The following is a 21491-nucleotide window of genomic DNA, read 5'->3' as shown; positions in this document are numbered from 1 at the left end:
GTGTTTCAGAGTAACATATGAAGACATATTTCTTTGCTCTAGTTATCAACTAATCTCCTACTGGTAAATTGCTTGCAAAGCACAAACATCCAAATACTCTCAGATGGTCTAACTTAGCAGACTTATTGTACAACATCTCATAAGGGCATTTGTCTTCTAACACATATTTAGGCAACTTATTAATCAAATACACAGATGTTCTAATGCAGTCTCCCCAAAATATCATTGGTACTAAACTCTGAAACTTCAGGGCTCTTGCTACCTGTAGAATATGTCTATGTTTTCTCTCCATATAGCCATTTTTCTGTGGAGTGTACGGGCAACTGATTTGATGTATGATGCCAAGAGATTCCAGTAATTCATTACATTGAGAATTAAAGAATTTTGTACCATTGTCTAACCTCAACACCTTGACAGTTATATCAAATTGATTTCAAATCATTGCAATAAAGTTTCTTATTACAATACCTACTTCACATTTGGATTGAATGAGGCATACCCAAGTGTATCTACCGTAGTCATATACAATGGTGACAAAGTAATGCTCTCTATCATAAGTAGGGGATTTGTGAGGTCCTCATACATCTAGATGAACTAACTGAAAACAACCAGTAGGCTTAGTACTACTAACAGGAAACTTTAACTTACATTGCTTAGCCAAAGGACAAACTTGACAATTCTGTTGAACCTGAGAATCAATTTTATTCTTCAGTTCTGGAATGTGTTCCATGGACCTTGTTAATGCATGCCATAGCCTCAGATGCCAAAGCTCAATGTCAACTCATTCCCTTGTAAAAGATCATGTTGCTGCTAGTGTTATGTTCTCTTTCAGTACGTATAACCCATTATTCTCCTTATCAATCTCCATCACCCTGCCACTATAAAGATCCTGAAATATGCATAAATCAGGGAAAATATGACAGAACAGTAGAGATCCATAGTAAGTTTAGACACTGATAGTATGTTGAACTTAAAACTTGGAACATATAACACATTCTTGACTGTTTTATTTTGAAGTATGGTTGCATTTCCTATACGTGTGATTTTGGACTTATTCCCTGTAGGTAGTTGCACTCCATGCAATCCTTGATTATCAGCATTCTTAATGTTCCTTAAGACATCCTTACAGTAGGTAACATGATGTGTTGCCCCTGAATCTATCACCCAATCACACATAGTTGCAGTGGACAACAGAGCGATTATACCTGACATATTTGCATAACAGTCATCTGCATTAGGCTTTGACAACAAACTAACCAGCTGTTTGTATTGCTCTTCTATGAAAAATTGGCCAGGTGCTTGGATAGCTGACATTACTCTCTCTTCCTTTGCATTAGTTGCATTTGCATTTGCACTATTAGCATATGCATTTCCTCCACTTGTCTGATTCTTCTTCTTGCTTTTAAAATCAGGTGGATATCCAATTATTTTAAAGCAATTCTCCTTTAGATGTCCTTTATACCCACAGTACTCACAAATTAAGCCAAGTTTTCTAGGTCTGAAGTCCTGACCTTTCCTGCTAGCATTGTAAGCGGATCTCTGTATGTGTATATGTACCTGAAGTCCTTTAACTCTCCTCTTGACTAACAATTGCATAAGCCTCATTAACAGTTACAACTAGTCTCTTTGCTAATACATTGTTGTGTATATTGCTATAACTTTCATTTAATCCAATAAGGAATTGCAACAATCTTATGTTTTTCAAGTGATCTACAGACGGCCTAGATTCCTCATAATCACGAGAGGACAAAGGAGCCAATACATCTAGTTCATCCCGCAGATCCTTCATTTTTGAATAATAACTTGTAATTAAATCAGTACCTTGCCTTAGAGTCACAATTGCAGTCCACAAATGATAAATTCTGGTGATATTAGATCTGTCAAATCTCTCTTGGAAATCATTCCAAACTTTCTTCGCATTTGAAACATATACAATACTCGACATTAACTCACTCGATATTGTGCTTCCAATCCACGATAGGACAATAGCATTGCATTTCTCCCATTGCTCTGCTAATTCTCCTCTGTAATTGCTTTTCACACAAGTACCGTCTACAAAACCAAGCTTGCTCTTTCCTCGCAATGCTAATTTCATCGCTCTACTCCATAGGGCATAATTTTCTGGCTCAGTGAGCTTGAGCGGTATCAACACGAGTACTGGAGCGTCTCCAACTTGTAAAAATAACAGATGATTGTGATCAAGCGAAGAAATTTCATTTCCATCCATGGCTGCTCAAATCGGAGCTTCGTCGGTGCTCTGTAATTCCAATTTCTGGTGGAACTTCGATCAGAGCTATGAATCCTAAGACCGTTGCTCTGATACCATGATAAATTCTTACAGATCTTCAAGGATTAATTGACATGCAAACGAGTAGATTAGCTGAAAGAGAGAGAGAGAGAGAGAGAGAGAGAGAGAGAGAGAGAGAGAGAGAGAGAGAGAGAGAGAGAGAGAGAGAGAGGAATTGAAGAGAAATAAAGGAATGTACGGACGCGTGTGTGTTTTACTTTTACATGCAAGAATTAATTGCATCTGGATAAGTAGGTTTCCCTTTGAACTTTTCGTAGTGAACTTATATCGGATATACTCGGTCAATCGGTAGATTTGATATCTTTGAACCGTCGAGCTTTGTTGTATACCTAGACAACATAAGTTACACAATCAATCCTTAACCATCTATGGTTCTCACAATTGTGTTCGTTTCAGCCATGAACACCGCCTGGTTTCATGAGTGCTTAGAGAATGGGCCTTTACTTTCATTCCCCTTGAAGCGGCTTACACTTCACACTCACATAGGTGATTTCTAAACGTGTAATCCTAATTACACACTATCTGGTCATATCCTGCCAGACTTAGCAAATCATTAAAAAACCTTGAAGCTTTGTTGACTCATCAAAAAGCCTTAATGTTTTACCTCGATTTCTTAACATTGTCTTCATCACTACAATGGGTTGAGTTATTTGACAATGTTGAACCGTCATTCATAACTTTATTTGATCTCTTTGAACCTAGCTCGTGGGATCTCCAGTCTACTAGGTAGAGTTACCGCCATGATGACTTGTCCTAGACCTTAACCCTATTCCCTTTGATGACCTTTCAACTGCCTCTCTAGATAGGCCTTTTGTAAGTGGATCTGACACGTTATCTCTTGACTTTACGTAGTCAATTGTGATAACAACACTAGAGAGTAGTTGTCTAACGGTATTGTATCTCCGTCATATATGACGAGATTTTTCGTTATACATAACGCTCCCTGCCCTGCCTATTGCCGCTTGACTATCACAATGTATACAAATAGGTGTCAAAGGTTTGGGCCAAAATGGAATATCTTCCAAGAAATTCTAGAGCCATTCAGCTTCTTCACCGGCCTTATCTAAAGCTATGAATTTAGATTTCATTGTAGAACGGGCGATGCATATTTGTTTGGATGATTTCCAAGACACTGCTCCACCCCCAATTGTGAAAACATATCCACTCGTGGATTTAACTTCAAATGATCTAGTGATCCAATTTGCATCACTATATCCCTCGATCACGGAGGGATATTTGTTATAATGCAAAGCGTAATTTTGGGTATGTTTGAGATACCCCAATACTCGTTTCATTGCCATCCAATGTATGTGATTGGGATTACTTGTAAACCGACTCAGTTTACTAATAGCACATGCTATATCTGATCGCGTACAATTCATGATATACATCAAACTTTCCAATACTCTTGCATAGTCCAGTTGTGAGTCACTTTCACCTTCATTCTTTTGAAGTGCATAACTCACGTCAATTGGAGTCTTGGCAATTTTGAAATCCAAATACTTGAACTTGTCGAGTACCTTTTCAATGTAGTGAGACTGTGATAATGCTAGACCTTGTGGAGTCTTGTGAATTCTGATTCCTAAGATCATATCAGCAACTCCTAAGTCTTTCATATCGAATTTGCTAGCCAACATGCGCTTAGTAGCATTTATATCTGCTATGTTTTTGCTCATTATCAACATGTCATCAACATATAAACAAACAATGACTTCATGACCTGGAGTGTTTTTAATGTAAACACATTTGTCGCACTCGTTGATTTTAAACCCACTTGCCAACATTGTTTGGTCAAATTTGGCATGTCATTGTTTGGGTGCTTGTTTAAGTCCATAAAGCGACTTAACAAGTTTGCACACTTTCTTTTCTTTACTAGGAACCACAAAACACTCAGGTTGTTCTATGTAAATCTCTTCCTCGAATTCTCCATTTAAGAAAGCTATTTTAACATCCATTTGATGGATTTCAAGACTATACACGGCCGCTAGTGCCACTAACACCCTAATAGATGTTATCCTCGTTACTGGCGAGTAAGTGTCAAAGTAATCAAGGCCTTCCTTTTGTCTATAACCTTTGACAACAAGTCTTGCCTTATATTTGTCAATAGTGCCATCAGCTTTCACTTTCCGTTTAAAGATCCATTTCGAACCTAAAGGCTTATTTCCCGGAGGAAGATCTACCAATTCCCATGTATGGTTATCCAAAATTGATTGAATCTCACTATTGACTGCCTCTTTCCAAAATGTTGAATCAGAAGATGACATAGCTGCTTTAAAAGTTTGAGGCTCATTTTCAAGCAAGAATGTCACAAAATCTGGTCCAAAGGAAGTAGATGTTCTTTGACGTTTGCTACGCCTTGGATCTTCTATACTTGGAGTATTTTCCTTTGGTTCTTTCCGAGGTCGTTTAGGTCTTTCACTTAACGACTCACATTCAGTTTTATACGGATAGATGCTTTCAAAGAATTCAGCATTATCTGATTCCATTACCGTATTAACTTGAATTTCGGAATTATCGGATTTATGAACCAAAAACCGACATGCTTTATTGTTTGTAGCATATCCAATGAAAACGCAATCAACAGTTTTTGGTCCGATTTTAACCCTTTTAGGTAAAGGAACTTGTACCTTTGCTAGACACCCCCACACTTTGAAATATTTCAAGTTGGATTTTCTTCCTTTCCATTTTTCATATGGAATAGATTGCGTTTTATTGTGGGGTACTCTGTTAAGTATTCGGTTAGCTGTAAGGATAGCTTCGCCCCACAAACTCTGCGGTAATCCGGAACTTATTAATAAAGAATTCATCATTTCCTTTAATGTCTGATTTTTCCTTTCCGCAATTCCATTGGATTGAGGTGTGTAAGGTGCATTAGTTTGATGGATAATTCCATATTCTAAACATATTTCTGCAAATGGAAATTCATATTCTCTACCCCTATCACTTCTAATCATTTTGATCTTTTTATTCAATTGATTCTCCACTTCATTCTTGTATTGCTTAAATGCTTCAATTGCTTTATCCTTACTATTAAGCAAATAAACATAACAATATCGAGTGCAATCATCAATAAAAGTAATAAAATACTTTTTCCCACCTCGTGATGGTGTCGACTTCATATCACAAATGTCAGTATGAATTAAGTCTAAAGGATTTGAATTCCTTTCAATAGACTTATAAGGATGTTTTACAAACTTAGACTCAACACATATTTGACATTTTAATTTATTACACTCGAATTTAGGCAATACTTCTAAGTTAATTAACTTCTGCAAGGTTTTGTAATTGACATGTCCTAAACGAATATGCCATAAATTATTTGACTCCAATAAATAAGAAGAAGCTGAAATTTTATTCATACTGTCAACAACTATTACATTTAGTTTGAAGAGGCCCTCTGTGAGGTAGCTCTTTCCAACATACATTTCATTCTTGCTTACAACAACTTTATCAGAAATAAATACACATTTGAATCCGTTCTTAACAAGCAAAGAAGTAGAAACTAAATTCTTCCTAATAGTAGGAACATGAAGAACGTTGTTGAGCGTTAATACCTTGCCGGAAGTCATCTTCAGGAATATCTTCCCATAACCTTCAATCTTGGTTGTTGCAATATTTCCCATGGAAAGCTCTTCTTCGGGACCAGCAGTAGAGTAGGTCGCAAATACTTCCTTGACAGCATAAACATGTCAAGTGGCTCCAGAGTCAATCCACCACTCCTTCGAATTTCCAACTAAGTTGCATTCCGAAAGCATTGCACACAGATCATCAATGTCATCATTCTTTTCCACTATATTGGCATGTCCCTTCTTCTTATACTTTTTCGGGAGACGACAATCAGGGGCTTTGTGATCGATTTTTCCACAATTGTAGCAGCTGCCCTTGAATTTCTTTTTGTTCTTCTCCTTAGTCTGTCCAGAAGATCTCTTTCTCTTCTTAATTTTGGATCAGTCTCCTCAACGATATTAGCTCCCATGATCTTTGAATTTCCACGAGACTTCCTCTCGGCTGTTTTGTTGTCTTCCTCAATCTTGAGACGAATCAGAAGATCTTCCAACTTCATTTCTTTGCACTTGTGCTTAAGATAGTTCTTGAAATCTAGCAATTTTTCAATCATTGCAGCCACTTAAAATGCTTCATTCACGACCATACCTTCAGCAATAAGGTCATGAAAAATAAGTTGAAGCTCCTGAACTTGGGTTCCAACAGTTTTGCTGTCTATTATTTTATAGTCTAGAAACTTGGCAACCACGAACTTCTTCAAGCATGCATCTTCAGTCTTGTACTTTTTCTCAAGTGCGTCCCATAATTCTTTCGAAGTATTCATCACATTGTACACATTGTACAAGTCATCCTCTAAAGCGCTTAAGATATAGCCTTTGCAAAGAAAATCTGCATGCTTTCACGCCTCAACAATCATGAATTTTTCGTTGTCTGGCATGTCCACAGCAGGCACTGAAGGTTCTTCACTAGTGAATTTCTGCATACCAAGTGTGGTAAGCCAGAAGAACACCCTTTGCTGCCATCCTTTAAAGTTGGCTCCGAAAAATTTCCCCGATTTCTCTGCCGGTGGAACAGCAGTCCGGCTTGACGAGGCTATCGTCGTTGCCGCAACAGTCGCAGAAGAATTCCCGTTATCAATTGCCATTTTCTCGTTGTAAACAACAGAAGAATTCAATTAATGGAAAAACCAGAACAGTAAACAATACTGTTATTAACAAAAAAACAGTATGTATAAGAAATAAAACCGAAGTTTTTTATATACTGTTTCACAGAAAACGATGAAGTTTTTATGTTTTTCAAATCGTTTTCTGAATTACAATACTCTGATGAAGTTTTTATATCTTCAAATCAGAATAGTAAAATTCATAAGGAGTAGAAAACCACACAGGTTTTAATCTCCACAAACAAAAATACAGAATAAAATAATTTTCTTAAGATTGTTATTGTTCTGTATTGCTGTAATAAATAATTAAACTTTCCGATTGAATTTTTTGTTAATTATTTAATTAAATAATTGAAAGAAATTTTGTCCAAAAAAATTAATCAATCAATCTTTGATCAAAGCCGAAGCAGAGCGAGCAACGACGACAACGCGAGGCTTGCCTTCTTCTTAACTCTTTAAGAGTTAGAAGAAGAGCAATTATATATATACCCATCAAAAGCCTTTTCTTCCTCCAATATGGGACAATGTCCCTTTGCCAAGGAGGGAAACTCAAATATTTCATTTTTCCTCCATTTCTCATTCACCCTCTTTAAGCTACACAAGCTTAAAACCCAACACACACTTCTAAACTTCTACACATACACATACTCCTCTACATATATCACATATATCAATATAAAAGTATAGGTTTCTAGTTTAATTTTTCATGTCGTCTATTTTTCCACGCATCAAGCGCGAAGCAATCTGTATCAAGAACGAGAGGTACCAATTAGTTCTTGTGGTGAAAACATGGGATATTAGCTATCTCACGATGGATGTTCTAGAGATTGAATTGCATGTATTCATGGATTGAACGAGATTCAATTGTTGCAGAATTAGTTGAATTTGCTAGCTGTATAAAAAGAATACCCTTGAAATCAAAAGAGAGTGTTGTTTAAGAAGAGATACAATAATAATTTACCAGTTCCCGCGAGCTTAGGGATCAATTACGGCCCCGTAACCAGTCGATTAGCTCATTTTGAGGTTAACTTGAGATAAACTCTAGTGATTCTAGTCTAGTGAAAGAAATTCCTACCTTATAGATGTTTAAAAAGGAAAATGGTGCTGATTGTATGTATTAAGCCGCAAAACTATCAAGTAAATACCAACATTTATGTCATTTCAACCAAAAAGCCATAGGCCAGATATTTTTATGGGCCAGCATTCGTTATAGCCCAATTACCAAGAAAATATCCACAAACAATCCTCTTTAAGTCTTAACCGTTATATTGGCCGTTAAAGGAAATTAACTAACACTTCACTCTGTACATAGCTCAAGAACAAACAATTTAAAGCACCAAAACTGATGCTTCTTCTTGTAGCAAATTCAAACCAAGCATGGAACTTAACACATCCAACACTTACTTTCTCCCAGAAATGTAAAACGCAGATGGACATTGATCAAGTTCATGCCCGATTGATAACCACAGGACTTGTAAAAAATCCATTTTTGACCACAAAACTTATCTTGAAATTCTCTTCTTCACCTCACACGCCCATCGTTGAATTTGCTCGTTTTCTCTTCTTTTCTGATAATTTCTTTTGTTCAACGCGAAACCAAGTAGACCCATTTCTTTGGAATGTGATAATGAAGTCTTTTTCACATGGAAAGGACCCATATAAGGCTTTTGAAGTGTTTTGTTTGATGCTTGAAAATGGGGTTTTTGTGGATGAGTACTCGTTATCTATAGTGTTGAAAGCTTGTTCTAGAATGGGTTTTGTTAAGTGTGGAATGCAGGTTCATGGACTATTGAGGAAATTAGGATTTGGGTCTGATGTGTTTTTGCAGAATTGTTTGATTTCTATGTATGTAAGGTGTGGGTGTGTTGAGTATGGTCACCTGGTTTTTGATAGAATGTTTATCAGAGACTCTGTTTCGTATAATACAATGATTGATGGGTATGTGAAATGTGGAATGCTTGATGTTGCTTGTTGTTTGTTTGATTTTATGCCAGTGGAGATGAGGAATTTTGTCTCTTGGAATGCTATGCTCACTGGGTATGTCAAATTGGACAAAGGGTTTGACGTTGCTTGGGAGCTGTTTGATAAAATGCCCCAAAGGGATTTGGTTTCTTGGAATTTGATGCTTTGTTGTTGTGTGAAAAGTGGAAATGTTGAAAAGGCTACTTCTTTGTTTAAGGTGATGCCGAAGAAGGATGTTGTCAGCTGGGCTATAATGGTAGATGGGTATGCAAAAACTGGTAATATTGATGTTGCGAGACGTTTTTTTGATGACATGCCTGAAAGGGATGTGATTTCTTGCAATGCTATTATGGCTGGGTATGTCAAGAACGGCTACTGCCTTGAAGCGTTGAAAGTTTTTCATGATATGTTAAGAGAGAGTAGTTTGGCTCCTGATAGTACCACTGTGTTGATTGCACTTTCTGCAGTTGCAGAGTTAGGGTACATCGATGAAGGGATTGCCCTACACTGTTACGTAGAGGAGCATGGGTTTCTTGTGGCTGGAAGGCTTGGTGTTGCTTTGATAGACATGTATGCAAAATGTGGCAGTGTAGATAGTGCAATAGGCGTGTTCGATGACATCCAAGAAAGAACTGTTGATCACTGGAATGCTATGATTGGTGGATTGGCCATTCATGGCTTCGGGGACCTAGCTTTCCAATTGTTCATGGAGATGGAGAGACTTTCATTAGAGATAGATGATATCACATTTATTGCAGTTTTGAATGCTTGTGGCCATTCTGGACTGGTAAAGGAAGGCATGATCTGTTTTGAAATCATGAGAAGGGCACATCATATGGAACCTAAGCTCCAGCATTATGGATGCATGGTTGACATCCTTAGCCGAGCAGGGCAGGTGGAGGAGGCCATAAAGTTTGTCAATGAAATGCCAATCTATCCTAATGATGTAGTTTGGCGAACGCTGCTAAGTTCATGTAGGACTCAAGAAGACATCCACATTGGAGGCGCAATGGATAAGCATTTAGTTGGACTAAATTCTCATAATTCAAGTTCCTACGTGCTTTTGTCTAACATATATGCTCAATTTGGTAAATGGGACTATGTTAGAAGGGTTCGGACAATAATGAAAGAAAGGGACCTGAAGAAAATTGTTGGCAGCAGTAGGATTGAGCTCCAGGGAATTATCCATGAGTTCTCTGTTGGAGACAAATCCCATGATCAGGTTGAAGAGATCTACTCCACATTACAGATGGTCTGCATGTAGCTCCGAGGTCTCTCCTTTCTGTTCGATGAATTAACTACCTCCATTTAGGAAGCCAAATTTAACTAGTCATTTGCATCTTCTTGGTCCAGACAGGGAAATTATTTTAAGCTTTTTCTCTGTGATTACCAAAGTACCGGGAAAAACAATCCTGCAACTTGTAAATTTAAGTCAATGTATTTAATATGAGAAGTTCTAAACTGCAGTTAAACACTCTTTTGCCTCCTTTACAATTCCTTGAATCCCATATCTTGAGTCCCCTAGCTACTTCAAAGTCCAAGGATGTGTGGATGCTAAAATCCACCAGTTAATGGAATAGGCATTGACAGCATTAAAGATAAGATTGAAACATAATAAACAAAATGTAAATGCAAGGATTGACAAGTAAAAAGTAAAGGAAAGTAATTAAAGTTCTTATTTGTTTGGTGCATCACAGAGCTAGATTGTTATAGTTTGTGTTCAGCCAATGCAAGGTAAGAGCTTAAAAATGGGTTAGGCTTGTGTGTCATCTTGCAATGGAGCGTTGCACGGGCTAGGCTTCGGCTTTTTTGGGCTGGACCTGGTGTTGGGTCGGTTAGGCTTGGTCCAGGTTATGCTTCGGCCGCCACAGTATGACAGAGTGAAAATGAAGGATCTAAAATGATCTGATATTATTTGTGAATCGCCGAGTTGGAAACTTACCAAGGTTTAGTATTTCATGTCCTCTTCAAAAATTAGGCCATCAACAGCACAAGTTGGGACTTGTTTGACAAGGATCAGTACTGTTTTTCAGTTAAGTTGGTTTGTCAAAATGACCCCGGGGTAGAACATGTGTAACCAATTGCCTCCCCACTCCATGCTTTCAGTTAGAGTAGGAAACTAAAGTTAGCCTACTACAGAAAGTCATACTATTTCTATAACTCTGAATTGCCTTGGACCCTTAGCCACCTTAGGTTCCTCCTCCCAAGAATTATTTTAGCACATTGTGATAAAATCATACTACTACAATTTCAGCAATAAAAAATGCATGAATTAATTAAAGGAGCTAGATGTTGTAGATGAATAGGGACCCCCTACAGTGTGACTAGAGTGGAGGCAGGAGAAGGATGACAACTTTGCCCAAGGACAAAAAATATTCACAGGCAACACAGAGTAGAAAGTGGCCGAAGCCATAAAGTAGCTTCTCTGGTCACGAGAACCTAGTTGTCTTCAAAAACTGAACCACACAAAATAATTTTTACACCAGATCATCTAATTAATTCACATAGTGGTGTAAACAAAATTTTACATTGTCAGCTTATATATAAGTTAAATCCAAACTGAACATGTATTATTTCCACATTCTTTTTTTTAAAGAATGAAAACCACATGATCAGCATGTATTCTTGGAACATGAAGTAAAATAATAAGTCTGGACGTAAATAATAGTCAAGTTTTTCTGCAATGCTTTTCAAGGGATGGGAGGGGGCATTATGTCCTGGTTGGTTCCAGCCAAAATTTTATATTTATTTACTTGTTTGGAATTTCTGGTGGTGGAATCAAACGTCAGAAGATCACATGTTGGGATTGGAAGAATTTGGATCTTAGCTGTGGGATACATCATATTCTGGAGAGTAAGTTGGACCATTCAGTTTTATCAATTTGTAGTGCTCATTGACAAACGTCCAAAATATATATAGCCTAGGATACTCCATTTCATTATATTCTCTCTGTTTTCTTTTATTCCCTTTTTCCTCTTTTTTCCTTTTTAAGATTACTGCAGAAGTAGAGTTACTGTTTTCTTGAAGTACATTTCATATATTCATGATCTCTTATTATATTTCTTAAAGGCAAGACAGGATAAACAACCTGTCTGCGCCCTCAATAAGAACTCTAATTCTATCATTAGTAAATAGAGAAATGATCTATGGTTAAAAGACTATTCTACAAAATATGATACTATGGAAAAGTGCTACTATAACATAGAGGTCATTTCTGATTGCCAGAAGTTAATGATAAATAGAGATTGCAGTTCAGATACACTAAGTTTGCAAGTAGAGAAAACTTGCTTGGAATCATGGTTATGTTACAAAATACAAGAGAACTGATCTCCTGCGGCTATCCCTATCCAGTTGCATTAGTACTAACCTATGCGGAACAGGCAATCAACACTCATGTGCATCAATAACAGTTAGTATCAGGCTCCTTAGGGTCATTTGACAATTTGGGCATTGCTCTAGCATTCACGACTTGCTGGAGATTAGATCATTCAGTTCTTGCATGACGACTTCAATGTTTGGCCTCTGATTTGGTGACTCGTGAGTGCAAAGTAAAGCAACCTTTGCCATCTGGACTGCCTCAGCTTCTTCAAAGTTGCCCCCAAGTTTCGGATCAATGAAGTCTTCGTATCTGCACAACTCTGCCCCTTGATGGTTCGAGTGAGTGATTCTGCGCTTTCCAGAGAGAATCTGAAAAATAATCACACCAAATGCGTAGAGATCACTCTTTTCAGTGAATCTGCCAGTGGTTGTATACTCGGGAGCTAGGTAGCCCATTGCAGCACTTTCCTTGAGTGTTGAGAACACAATGTCATCTGCTAGTAGTTTGGGCAGACCAGAATCTGAGAGCAATGGGTTGTAGCGCTGGTCAATGAGTACTTTTTCAGCTGATATATTTCTATGGACTAGAGCAGGTTTGCTTCCCTTGTTTCCATGCAAATACTGGATACCTGTTAAACAACAGAAATCAGGTTTTGGTATACAAATACCAGGGGCAAGAAATAGTATTAACCACGAGATGTATAGCCGAAAAGAGTACGCTACCAAAACCTATAGAAAGACTTTAGGAGGGAACACAGAGCTTACGCAACATGCTTGGTAGGGTATTATCTGCAAACAAATCACCAATAGGATTTCCTTTGCTGTCCAGGATAATAATGTACCCACTAATATTGTAACAGTCCAGTCAATGACTGAAGGAAAATTTCTTTCAGGATTAAAGCTCACAATATATTACAGGAGTAATTAGCAGTTCTATTGACGCTTGATCATTTCTAACTTCAGTGGATCTTGAATGTTGGCACATACAAAGAAAAAAGTTTCTATTCTTTCTATCACTTCAGATGTAAACCATCTATTATCAGCGCATGAAGTTTCTCGTGTAGCTAAGATCTGATGGAGCATATATTTGGTTGTCAAAGATCTACAACAAAAACATGAGACAATAATCAAACAGTAGCTCACCTCTAGCAACGCCTTTGATTATGTGAAGTTTGGTAGACCAATCGAGGACCTTTCCTTTTCCATCCTTCACGTCAAGGTACTGCAACAAATTTCCATTGGGGACAAAGTCGTAGATCAGAAAGCACTCTCCCCTACCTTTTGAACAGCAAAAGCCTCTCAACCTCAGAAGATTTTCATGTTTCAGTGAAGTTAAGAGCTTTAGTCCCTTGAGGAATTCAGTTTCATCAGACTTGCAGCTGGTCTTCGAAATGCACTTAATAGCAACAGAAGACCCATCCCTCAGTGTCCCTTTATAAACGGCTGTGAAATTACTCTTCCCTAACAAATTTGCCTCTGAAAAATACTGTGTAGCAGACTCAACTTCATCCAAATTGAACATAAAGCTCTCAAATACTTCCTGAGAGAAAGCAGTTCCATCTCGACCTTTGCCCAAAGGATCCCATCCATTGGAATACTCCAGGCTGATGAGGGGCGATGCACTTCTTCTAGAGACCTCCTTCACCTCATCAGTACTCAGTCGCCTATCAGCGGAATCAAGAGTACCTCCAATTTTCTGTTTCCTACGGCGGTACCATGAAAATGTGAATAGCCCAGTTACTGCTACTGCAACAAAAAGTGCAATAACACCAACAACCACAGCAGTTTGTGATTTTCTGGATTGACTCATTTGTTTTGCTTGCACGTTTGCAGACTCTGGGATGTCTTTTGTTGGGAGACGATTTGAACCAGGTTGAAATGGTTGTGGTCTGTTTTGGTTTAGACCAGAAACAGTGCAAAGTTTCAATGAAGAAAATTCAATTCCACATAAATCCGGGTTGTTTGCGTACTGAAATCCTTTATTCAGTCTTTTTAAGGCTTCATTTCATTCATTACCCAAAACAAAAAGAACAAAAGAGAGTTAGCTGCACTATTCTGTCTAATAATAAACATAGGGATGCATATTTGGGGGAAATAAAAAACTAAAATTGCTACATTTCTTAAGCATCTGAAGAAGTGAAATAGGATTACGGTGCAATCAAGCAAATCAAGTTGAATTACCTAGAGGGACATTGCCAGAGAGGGTATTATTTCTGATATCAAGAACTTCTAGCTTTGGAGCATTAGCCAGTTTTACTGGAATCGACCCGAAGAAATTATTGAAGCTCAAGTCAAGTCTGGTTAACATCTCCAAGTCTCCCAAGCTTGCAGGAATTGCTCCAGTTAACTGATTGACTTGCAAAGCAAGAACACTGAGCTTCTTCAGAGCCCCAATTTGATTGGGTATGCTTCCAGTCAACTGGTTATAGCATAATTGCAACACTGTACAATTAAAAAAATGAAGTGGAGCCTCAATTATTTTGTTCTAGATTTCATTCCACAAATATAGCAGAAAAAAGACTTAGACACCTAAAAGTGACTAGAAATTAGCAAGTTTGGCAGCATGCTTTGAACTTTATTGAAACATTAGTCCATATTGAAGCTCAAAGCAATAGGAAAAGGGATTAATAACAGAGAAAATCTAAACAAATCAAAGATAGAGGCTTTTTCAAGTGTTTCATACTCTAATCACCCTAACTGAAAGCTACATAGGAACAAAAATCACCTCATCAAAGATACAAACCTCTTTCATACAACCTTATAATGACTAAGGAGTACTAAAAATTGAAGCTTTTTCAAGAAAAAACACAAGCATTGTGAAATAGCTGAATAACTAACAGCAAATCATTAGCCTCCAAGCAGCATTATCACTTCTTGAGCAAGCTACCCGTTTCTTTAAGAGAGTTATAGATCTATTTTGCAAGGATCAAATATTCATTCAAAATAAGTCAATATTAGGCATCAAGACTAAGGCTTTCTACCATAACTGGTCCAAAAAAACAGCAAAGACATCAACTTTTTTCAGCAACAAAAGAAAAAATTAACCTAACCTTGAAGATTGGACATATTTCCAACCTCAGTAGGAATAACACTAGAGAGATTATTCACATTGAGATACAAATCTGAAAGCTGAGTTAAGTTAGCAATTTCTTTAGGTACAACCCCATGTAGCTTGTTGAAGTGCAAGTACAACCCAGACAAGCTCTGAAGCTGACCAATCTCAGGTGGTATTTTCCCACTAAGATCTTTGCCTTGCAAAGAAATGTTAACAACTTGACCGAGCTCATTACAAGCTATACCTTCAAAAGAACCATTGCATGGGTCAGTAGCATTAGCTGACCATGATGAAAGAATAAGGTTTTTTGGGTCCAAAGAAGATTTAATACTCATTAGCAAAGACAAAGGAGTTTTAGTAACAATGGGTTCAGAAAAAACTCTTTGTTGTGGGTATGCTAGGATTAAGATGAAGAAGAAAATGGGGGAGAGAAAAGAGAGAGAACCCATGTTTAGTTTTGCAAGAAAATGATGGAGAGAGTTTTGTGGGGATGTTGTTTTGGTGACAAAAATCAAGAAAGTAGTGTTGGCTTTTGTGAAGAAGAAATAGCAGTGTGTGACTGATGACTACTGGTGTATGGATGATATAATAATAATAAGCAGAAAGAAGAAAAACTCCAAGAATCCAATTTGAATCTTGGTAACTGGAGTAACCAGTAACCGGTAACTAGCCAGCATGGGAATTGGGAAGACCATAATTTTGAATAATCTATGAATTAGAAATTACAAAAGAAGTATCCTATAAGTTATTTAAAAGAATTATAACTAAAATATAAATATATGGAGTATAGTATATGGTTAAAAATTAATCTTTTGATGTTTCAAATAATAAACGTAGTCACATACAAGATAAAAAAACAGGAGTATACTATTTTTTCCTTTTGAGGGTTGAACAAAAGGTTTTGATTTTCTATTTGAGGGATGAACAAAAGGTTTTGAGGGACTAAGGATTTGGGAGGTATTCATTTTTGTGAATTCTTTTTAAGTAAAATGACAGTCAAAATAATAGAGGACTACTGTAATCTGTCTAGCAGTAGTACGTTTTGTCATAAATGTAGAAAACATGCTGGTTGGTTTTGAATTTTGAATTTTTGTTTTTATCAGTTGCTCAAGGCATTAATTCCTGTGTCATTTTATAACATTGGTGCAGTAATTTTTCCAAATCAAGAAATGCTGATGTCAGTAATTTATGTTTTTAAAATAATCATTTTGTATTCCATTTTCGCACTATCATTATTTAGCTACCATTTCCTAACTATCTTTTAATGTTGTTACTAATAAAAAGGTGTGCTTTTATTAATCTTATAAAAGCTATAATAGTTAGTAATTGAGTTTAATGTAGCGTTTTTTCTTTAAAGGATGTGAATAGGGAATGGAAAAGGCACTTTTTGGATTGCATCTCTACACATCACCCTTCCTTTGTCTATAAATTTAGAGGTTTGGCCTCATTTTTTAGATATGAAAAATCTTAAAATTTCTCCCCTCTTTTCTATATTGTTGCATTATTTTCAAATAAACATAAGTGTCAAGTGATTTGTTCCGTTTGTTGAGTGCGCTGAAATTCTGTAATTTTGATTGCCAGTATTACAAAATAGTTATTCCTTTTTATTCTGGGAGAAAAACTCAACAAAATGATATTTCGCAATTTAACACTTCGCCTCAATATGCTTTACGGCCTTTATAACTCAATATCAATTTCAACGACATGAACTGAAAAGTAATTCATCAAGGAACAATGCCTTCTTTAATCTAAATTTTTGGCAAATAGATTAATGCCTCCTTTTAGAATTATTTAATAAATTATTTGCATATGAAAAATCCATAATGAAATTATTTTCACGAAATGGCAACTCAACAAACACAAAATTCACATAAAAGACAAGTGGCAATCACACTAAATTATCATATAAAAACAACCTCAGCAAACAAGGAAAGAAGCATGACAAATAAGGGATTTAATAAGTTCCAACAATTTTTCAATTTAATACATAATGGTGTCTACGAATTTTAACCGATACAATTTGCACATATAAACCAAGTACGTACTCGTCACTTCGCGTACGTGGTTTTCAATCACACAATTTCCACATAAGACTCAATACATAAGGGAAAATTCTCCCACACACGGTTATACAAGATACTTACCTTTACTGAGTTAGGCCGATATTCCAAAATAGATTTTTTGTTTGAATTGACCTCCGGACAGTTCAAATCTATCCAAATTAATTGTATAACTTCATTAAAAATTATCGAAAATAATTCCGGATAATATAACGTCGGCTTAAAATTTCACATTCAAAAAGTCAACCAAAAGTCAATATGGGACCCGCCTCTCGGAACCTAACATAATTTTCATGAAATCTGAACACTCATTCTGATACGAGTTCGACCATACTAATTTTATCAAATTCTGATAACAACTCGACCTCCAAATCTTAAATTTTTATTTTTGAAAGATTTTGCAAAAATCTCATTTTCCTCCAATTGATTCACTAATAAAAGATTAAAATAATCATAGAATCATGAAATATAATGAAAACCGAGTAGGAAACACTTACCCCAATCCATTTGGTGACAATCGTCTCAAAAATCGTCCAAATCCGAGTTCCCTAGCTCCAAAAAAGTTGAAATGAGCTAAAAAAACGAAACTGCTCAATAAAAACCCATTTTCCGTCGCTAAAAGTCAATTTTTCGTCATTAAAAGTTTATTTTCCGTCACTAAAAGTCCACACCAAAACTTGCTTGCACCAGCAGTATATTTTTTCACTAAAAAGGCTCTAACTCCATTGTACGAACTCGAAATTCGACGATTCTTGTTCCTATGAGTCACAAATAATAATACGAACCTAGTCAATCAACGAAACTCGATTCGGGGCTCATTTGCTCAATGTGATTCCAATTTCGCTCGCTAAACATATAACTCATGTTTCACGCTAAAAACCAAATCTCGACTTGATGAAATTAGACCAAACATTCCAAATCAATCCTATAATTCATTATCAAACTCCCGGAAGTCTCGAAATCGAATTTCGATCTCTATAACTAAAAATAGACATTTAGATCATTACATATTTATGCTCAAAACACCAAACTCTTTCAAAACTCATCCGAGCCCCATGGGACCCAACCAAGTATACTAACAAGCCTTATAACATGACACGAACTTAGTCGATACCTCAAATTACATTAAACAACACTAAAACACGAATCGCACCCCAATTCAAGCTTAATGAAAACTAACGAATTCCAAATTCTACATTCGATGACGAAACCTATCAAATCAATTCGGAATCACCCCAAAATTTGCATACGAATACTAAATGACATAATGGAGCTGTTCCAAATTTCGAAATCGAATTTTGACCCCGATATCAATAAAGTCAACTCCCATGCAAACTTTCTAAAAATCTTTCATTTTTCAACTTTCGCCAAAATGCGTCAAATATTCCTACGGACTTCTAAATCCAAATCTGCACATATGCCTAAGTCCGAAATCATTATATGAAGCTATTGGCATCATCAGAATCTCATTCCCGAGTCGTTTGCTCAAAAGTCAAAGTCCAGTCAACTCTTTTCATTTAAGTTTTAAAAATAAGGATTGTTCTTCCAAATTAATTTCGAACCTTCCAAAACCAAACTCGACCGCACACGCAAGTCATAATGCATATTACGAAATTGCTCTGGACCTTATGTCGCTGAACAAAATATTAATTCGTAAAGCGACAAGTCGGGCCGTTACATTCTCCCCTCTTAAACAAACGTTCATCCTCGAACGTGCCAAGAATCATTCCGAGGACATTAAATTGCTGAGTGTATTATTACACATACACTCGCGGGTGATTCTACGTCACCATAAATTTAACATGGATTCGACAACGCCATCTCAATTGAAGATTATTTCTTTCATCTATACTTATAAACTTTAAAACTAAATTTCTTACACTCCAAACATTTAAAAAGGTCTTATTTTCATATCAACACATGGTATTAGTCTCAACCGGATGTAGCAACCTGTGCCTACGCACTCATCATAGTTATGCCCATAACCACATCTCCGGTCATAATAGATGTTCATAATTAATTTCAGCATCGTCAATTAACCTCATATTAACCAAAACCTCGTTTCAAATTTCACAACACTGACTGCAAAACGTGAGGCATGAAGACCTCATAATTATTTACCCAACTTAACGAGTCACATTTAACGCCACCTAGGCACTCACCTCGTAGGCTAAAACTCAATATTCACAACACGAATATGGCTAAATATGCATAATAACACATAAAATAATTATCAAATAAGCCTAACAGGCATGACTCCCTATTAATACTATAGTACAAATTTAAATTTCACAAAGGGAGAATTTAAACACATAAAATTTTTACCACAAAGACCTCGTCCTTAGGTAACTTTCACCACGGCTTGTAGCCCAGTTTAAATATTTCATATCATATAAAATTATGAGGATCTCGTCCTCAACTCTACATCACATGTATTGTGCCAATTTAAATTTTCCATTCCCTTTCTTCTTCTTTTTTTCAATAAATTCTGTGAAATAATTTTACAATACAAAATGACCCCACATACTGGTAGGGCATATAATTCACAAATTTTAATCAAACTATCCCAAATTTATATCAAAATCCACTGTAATGAGTAACAGAAAGTCACTTTTGGACTCTCAACCCTCAATAGTGTACAAAACAAAATGCTAGACACGGGCTAACACCATCAAATCTCTCAACGGGGATAAACACGTGAATGGTGTACAAAATCACTAACTCACCATACATGGAGTATGATAGGAAGTCTCACTTCGATAATTAGAATTGAATCGAACTACGAATAATGCTCCTCTATTATGACTTAAATCATACCTGTAACAACACCATTTGGTGTAGCGGCCTCAGCCATACCATATCAATTATATCAACGGGTCGGGCCTCCCCCTCTAGGGCGCCCTCTACCCGCCTGTCCTCCACCCTTAACTGACTGTGCATGTGGGGTAGTAACTAGAATATGAGTATGTAGCATGAGTATTCTGATAAAATTTGCATCTCTCAAGTCTGGGACAATCTCTCATGATGTGCCTAGAATCACCACGCTAATAATAACCCCTCTGCAAGTTCGCCTGCTCATACTGGAATAACCATTATAGGAACCTCGTGTCGGTGGTGCATTAAAAGAACTTACTGGAGCACTCGGAGTATTCTAAAATTGTTTCCATGCCCCCGCTGATGCTAAAATATAGAATTATTAAGGACGCGGGAATACCGCAAGTCCCAGCATCATCCCATACAAATCTCAGCTCTTAATCATATACAAGTTTCGGAGAACCTTTCAATACCACATAAATATATCTCAGGCCAAAAATGATATAGCACATGAACCCGCAATCTAATCGTTGATAGTGGACTCCCCTCACTTGGCGCAAAGCCATAGGGAACATTCCGATGATCCACAATACTAACCTTCATCGCTCGTACGACACCGGTCATAAGACACCTCAAGCCATTTATTTTTCATTTATTTGGCGCATGTCATCGTCTGACTAGGGGTGTACAAACCAAACCAAAAATCGCACCAAACCGAAAAGTCAAACCAAACCGATTATAAAACCCGATTAGGTTTGGTTTGATTTGGTTTGGTGTTGAGTCAAAAAATTTGAACCAAACCTGCATATAAATATATAATTTTTATATATACTTTTAGGATTTTACATAGAAGTTTCTTTAAAAATGTCTAGAAATATTTGAGATTCTCTTACGGGATATAATATTTAATAAAATATGAAGTGATCCATATTTATTAACCTTAAATAATAGGTTGTATGATCGCTTTCTTATCAAGTGTTACTGAAATAAGTCAATATCTTTGTTCTTCCATATTCATATGTCAAGATCTATTAAATTTTTATATCTTTCTTGAATTTGAAGTGGTTATTATTATTTAGGTATCATATTGATTTTTATGTTTAATTACTAAAGCCGGTTAAACTTGAAAGTGTATATCAACAAAAATTATTATCAAACGACTAAAAAACTAACTATCATGTGTTACTAAGTAAATTCACTTATAATAATATTTAATAGATAATATGTTTGTCAATTTTTTTATATTTTTACTTAATATATTTACTTATAAAAAATTTAACAAAGTAAGATTGAAATAATATTTAAGTA

At 36.4% G+C, this 21491-nt stretch overlaps 3 protein-coding genes across 3 annotated transcripts; 1 reads left to right on the top strand and 2 right to left on the bottom strand.

The window, feature by feature from the left end:
- Positions 1 to 799: 799 nt before the first annotated feature.
- LOC142173612 (uncharacterized) lies at positions 800 to 2227 on the bottom strand. The gene is made up of 3 exons (XM_075239234.1): positions 1589 to 2227; positions 994 to 1539; positions 800 to 889 (listed from the first exon to the last, which is right to left on the bottom strand). Exons 1-3 carry the CDS (start codon positions 2225 to 2227, stop codon positions 800 to 802), a joined length of 1275 nt encoding a protein of 424 aa, XP_075095335.1.
- Positions 2228 to 8245: 6018 nt separating this feature from the next.
- On the top strand, positions 8246 to 10408 carry LOC107774565 (pentatricopeptide repeat-containing protein At2g45350, chloroplastic-like). The gene has a single exon (XM_016594124.2). It carries the CDS (start codon positions 8320 to 8322, stop codon positions 10198 to 10200), a length of 1881 nt encoding a protein of 626 aa, XP_016449610.2. The 5' UTR covers positions 8246 to 8319; the 3' UTR covers positions 10201 to 10408.
- A 1722-nt stretch (positions 10409 to 12130) lies between these two features.
- LOC107774566 (G-type lectin S-receptor-like serine/threonine-protein kinase B120) lies at positions 12131 to 15888 on the bottom strand. The gene is made up of 4 exons (XM_016594125.2): positions 15305 to 15888; positions 14436 to 14696; positions 13398 to 14252; positions 12131 to 12883 (listed from the first exon to the last, which is right to left on the bottom strand). The coding sequence occupies exons 1-4, from the start codon at positions 15756 to 15758 to the stop codon at positions 12399 to 12401; spliced, it is 2055 nt and encodes a 684-aa protein (XP_016449611.2). The 5' UTR covers positions 15759 to 15888; the 3' UTR covers positions 12131 to 12398.
- Positions 15889 to 21491: the final 5603 nt, after the last annotated feature.

The sequence above is a fragment of the Nicotiana tabacum genome, chromosome 19, assembly GCF_000715075.1.
Source record: "Nicotiana tabacum cultivar K326 chromosome 19, ASM71507v2, whole genome shotgun sequence".
Lineage (NCBI taxonomy): Eukaryota > Viridiplantae > Streptophyta > Magnoliopsida > Solanales > Solanaceae > Nicotiana > Nicotiana tabacum.
The sequence above is the reverse complement of the archived record's forward strand: the minus strand, read 5'-3'. Positions and strand labels throughout refer to the sequence as shown.